The sequence below is a fragment of the Bison bison genome, unplaced genomic scaffold (assembly GCF_000754665.1).
Source record: "Bison bison bison isolate TAMUID 2011002044 unplaced genomic scaffold, Bison_UMD1.0 scf7180017864353, whole genome shotgun sequence".
In the NCBI taxonomy this organism is placed as follows: domain Eukaryota; kingdom Metazoa; phylum Chordata; class Mammalia; order Artiodactyla; family Bovidae; genus Bison; species Bison bison.
This window is the reverse complement of record NW_011494925.1, coordinates 6775674-6779987: the sequence shown is the minus strand read 5'-3', so window position 1 is coordinate 6779987 and position 4314 is coordinate 6775674. Positions and strand designations below refer to the sequence as shown.

The 4314-nt window shown below is 54.1% G+C and overlaps 1 protein-coding gene across 2 annotated transcripts in view; it reads left to right on the top strand.

The window, feature by feature from the left end:
- Window positions 1–4314, top strand: part of PQLC1 (PQ loop repeat containing 1) — a 40862-nt gene that overhangs the window by 4015 nt on the left and 32533 nt on the right. For both annotated transcript variants that reach the window (XM_010855068.1, XM_010855067.1), the window contains exon 2: window positions 1003–1136. In XM_010855068.1, the coding sequence (XP_010853370.1) occupies window positions 1003–1136 (134 nt within the window). The remainder of the gene's footprint in view (window positions 1–1002; window positions 1137–4314) is intronic.

The following is a 4314-nucleotide window of genomic DNA, read 5'->3' as shown; positions in this document are numbered from 1 at the left end:
TGTGAGGGAGGGGGCGGGGAGGTGGGCCACTATCTGCCTGTCGCCTGGTTTCAGGGTCAATTGGAGGGCCATCCAGGACCTCCTGACTTTGACAGTTGGTACCAGCTCAGGTTTGGGAAACTGCTCGCAGTGGATTCTCTGCCCCAGAACAGCCAAGTAAGGACTGGGGCCTGGGCTTGCAGGGCGCTGTGCCCAGGCCTCACCTTGGGGTGACGGGTTTGCAGGCTTGCAGTGGGCTGGGTTGAATGTCCCAGCCCTCGTGGTTCTGGTGGCCACGTTTGAGACCCCCAGCTGGTATGGGGAGGGCAGTGCTGTGATCACCCCTTGGGGACTGAGGTCTTCTAATGGGCCCACTGGTGCCGGTCACTGGACTGTGGCTCTGGCCTTCAGGAATTTTTGGCTGAGGTGGTAAAATGCTCAGCACAAAAGTCAGCAGGAAGGCCTGGGGTCCTATAGCTGGGCGGGCTGGGGCTGGGAGAAGAGGGGGACATGGGGCTTCAGTGGGGGTCTGCCAGGCCTGCACCCATACCCTCGCTGACTTCACCTCTTCCCTCGTGAGGGGTGGGGGCCTGGTGCCCTGCTCTGCTCACACTTCAGACTGTGCTGGCCTGGAGACCCCTGCTCTTCAGGCAGGGGGTGGAGATGCTCTTGGTCCCAAGTCTGGGATGCATCTTCCTGGGGAGGCGGGTGGTCTGGAGCCTGGGCGTCTCACCTGGTGGCAGCAGCGTCTCTGCAGGAGGGTGATGGATCCCTGGCTGGGCTTTTGGGGGGTGGGCGGTGTGCAGGAGGCCCACCCAGTCAGTCCAAGGCCTTGGGAGGCTCCCAGCGATTCCTGGGGAGGGGTGTGCGGCATGTCTCACTCCTGCACATCATCTCAGGCGTTTGTGGAGACCCGGGTCTGCTGTCCAGGACTGGTCCAGGCCCTCCCATCCCGGCGCTGTCTGACCAGCACACTGGGCTCTGCCTGCTGCCTCCCTGATGCCACGGCGTGTTCCCCCGCAGGTTTGGGAGGCACTTCGAGTCGCCACTGCTCTGGCAGAGTGTCGTCATGATCCTGACCATGCTGCTCATGCTGAAGCTCTGCACCGAGGTCCGTGTGGCCAATGAGCTGAACCTGAAACGCCGGGTCTTTTCAGGTGGGTGACTGGCAGCTTCGGGGAGAAAGCCCGGTAACTCCAGGAGTGGCATCAGCCGAGCTCCCAGGGAGAGGCTGGGCTGCCCTCGCCCAGTGGCCTCCAGGCAGTCACGGTCTTACCAAGTGGCGCTGGCATCTGTCATGGCAGCCGTGTTCTCCATCAGTGACTGACTCGACAGCATATCCATGAAGCTGGGACTTGAGCAAGTGATCAGCTCTCTTAACATGCCCTTGGCTGTGGCCGTCGTCACACTGGACCCTCATCAGGCAGGGGGTGGTACTGCTGGTCTGTTTCTGGCTTAATCAGGCCAGAAACAGACGTTCCCTACGGAGGCGTGTTTATCTCTGACCTTGTGTGTGTGGCTTGTGCTCTTCGCACAGCCTCTCCATTTTTGTCTTCCTCCTGAGTCAACTGGGATCAGTTATGTACCTTATTAAACATTCACCTGGCGTCATGCTTTGTGGGCTTTGGATGGGCACACAGGGTCCATGAGCTCAGGTTGGCGAATCCCACGCTCAACACACTGCATTTTTTGGCAGCTTAGAAAATAGAAGATACTGCTCCTGATTTTGCCTTTTCCTTTGACAGTGTTCGTTCCAAGCTGATGTTCTGTGTTTGACCAAGTGGGCTGGTGGGCTTCTCTCTGCAGGGGGTTCGGTGCTGCACTTCTTTTGTCTAATGACTGAATCTAAGACAGTTCTCGCTTTGCTTTCATCTGAGACTGTGTGTGCTCAGTCTCAATTGCTGCTTAGAGAAGCGTATTCTCCAGAGTTTGTTTAGTTCTGGGACTCCTGTGGACTGTGCTCCTGCCCCACTCTTTTTCTTTTTCCTGATGGTTATTTTCTTTCACTTTGAGTGAATCATTTCCTCTTGTGTAGCTTCTGCTTTTAGTGTGAGTGTATGTAGAAAATGGGTCGGCCTCCAGCTCCAGTGAGTAGCCTGGACTGCTGAGTGTCGCTTAGGCTGTAAAGGTGATCAGCGCTGCCTGTTTCTGCTGCTTCTCCCCATCAGCACCGTCCTCCCCACTGTGACTTGGGAACACTTACCCGAGGTGGTGCTGACCGTGCTGCTGCCAGTGCCCAGGAAGCAGGGCTCCTGTATCGCGGATCCCTTACCAGGGAAGAGCTGCAGCTTAGTTTCCTCTGAGACAAGGGCGTCTGTGATATGTGCCCCTTGAACCTCGCCTGTAAGGGGTGCAGGATCTCACGGCCGACCACAGACTGGGCCGTGTGGGTGGTTAGCGCGATCGTCCTCACCAGGTGGGGGAAGGCCTGGGGAGACATCGGTGCCCTGGTGGCTTAGCGCACTGAGCCTCGGGCTCTGCAGCAGTGACCTTGTTAGAAGCCGTGTGTGGGCCATGGTGACACAGGCACAGCAGGCACTGGGGCCCCCGCGTCACGCAGTGAACTCAGAATTTAACACTTAATGGCAGCTCACGGGCATTGGCCAGTGTGCTAGTGGGCGTCCTCGGCTCTGGGGGAGTGGAGGGCTGTGGCTCCTGACCCCTGGGCCCAGCGCAGACTCAGGGAGGGTTGTCTCCTAACCTTTGCCCACACCAGCTAAGAGTTTGAGAATTCAGTACTCGAATCCAGGGTGATTTACATATTTTTGTGTCCACTGTTTAAGAGATACTTAAGTCTCCGCGTCCTCCTAGGGAAGCCTTTAATGAGTATGTGGGTTTATTTCCTCTAATCTGCCAGAAGCAGGCTGTGAAAACGCCAAGTGGTTTGGGTTGGGAAGCTCTGCAGCCCATGGGCCTCTGTCCTGTGCTTTCCCCACCCCGTGGCCCCCTCCACCTGGCAGGTGGCCAGCTTCCGCTTCCGGAATGTGTCAGCCAGGGCTGTGAGGGTGCCTCCGGCCCCGGGAGGCAGACTTCCAGGGGAACTGACCATGCACATTAAAATAACTCAGGAGGAGAGTCTGAGGAGCCCAACTTCAGCTATAGGACAGTCAGGCAGCCTGAAAAAAAGCTTGAATGTTTTCCAGCCATCTTTTATAAAAGTTTTCAGTTCTGAAGGTCACCCATTCAACCTGAAAGTTAAAATTAAAGAAACATCAGTGGTATTAGGGAGAAAAAGCAGGTTACTTCGAAAAATATCTAATTTGTTATCTGATGAGTGACACCTGCTCAGTAGACATTTTGAGGGAGACAGGACACAAGACAAAAGTCAAACACTCTCCACCCCACTGCCCAGAAGTGACTGCTTGGAACCTTATGGCGTTTTCCCCCAAGTTTTTCTTTTTCTCCTATCACAAGATTGGGATCATTTTCAAAATTAGGATCAAATGTTTTAAAAGCTCTCATTCCACAGAAGCTTTTCAGTGCCCTTGTGTGCAGTGGAGGCAGGACCCAGAGGGGTGGGTTCCCCTTTCAGAATGTCCAAGATGGGGCGGCATTCACGGAGGCCACGTGTTTCAGGGAGAAATTGGCTGGAGATGCTAATATAAACCTGCTATTTAACTGTGAACCAGGAGTGGAGTGTGGTGTCTGTCTTGACAGTGCTGTGTTTTCCTTTTTCACTTTTTATTGTGGAGAATTTCAAACATGTAGAAGTGGGAGAGCAGCATATGGTGCTCTGTGTGGGGCCCTGACAGCCTCCGACCGTTTTCCAGAGCCCGTGCACATCCTCTTCCTGCAGTTGCTGAAGCAAAAGGCCATTTGTAGATGGTCTGTAATATGTCTTTAAAAGATAAAACTTTAAGAAAGCATGACACAATAGCATCATTCCATAAGAAGCCAGTTCTTCTTCTTATCAAACCACCATCTGTGTGAGTTTCCAACTGTCTCTTGTGTTTCCTAAGTGTTTGGCCAGTTTGTTTCCTTAGATCAAGATCCAGTTATGGGCCACAAACTGTGATTGGTCGGTGTCTTTTTGTTGTTGCAATTTGTCTTCTTAATCTATATGGGGGTGCATGGTAATTCCCCTCAGTCATGTCTGACTCTTTGTGACCTCATGGATGGTAACCCACCAGGCTCCTGTCCATGGGATTCTCCAGGCCAGGATACTGGAGTGGGTTGCCATGCCCTCCTCCAGGGGATCTTCCTGACCCAGGGATCTAACCTCTGTCTCTTACGTCTCCTGCATTGGCAGGTGGGTTCTTTACGACTAGTGCCACCTGGGAAGCTCTTTTAATCTGTTCAGTTCGGTTCAGATCAGTCGCTCAGTCGTGTCCGACT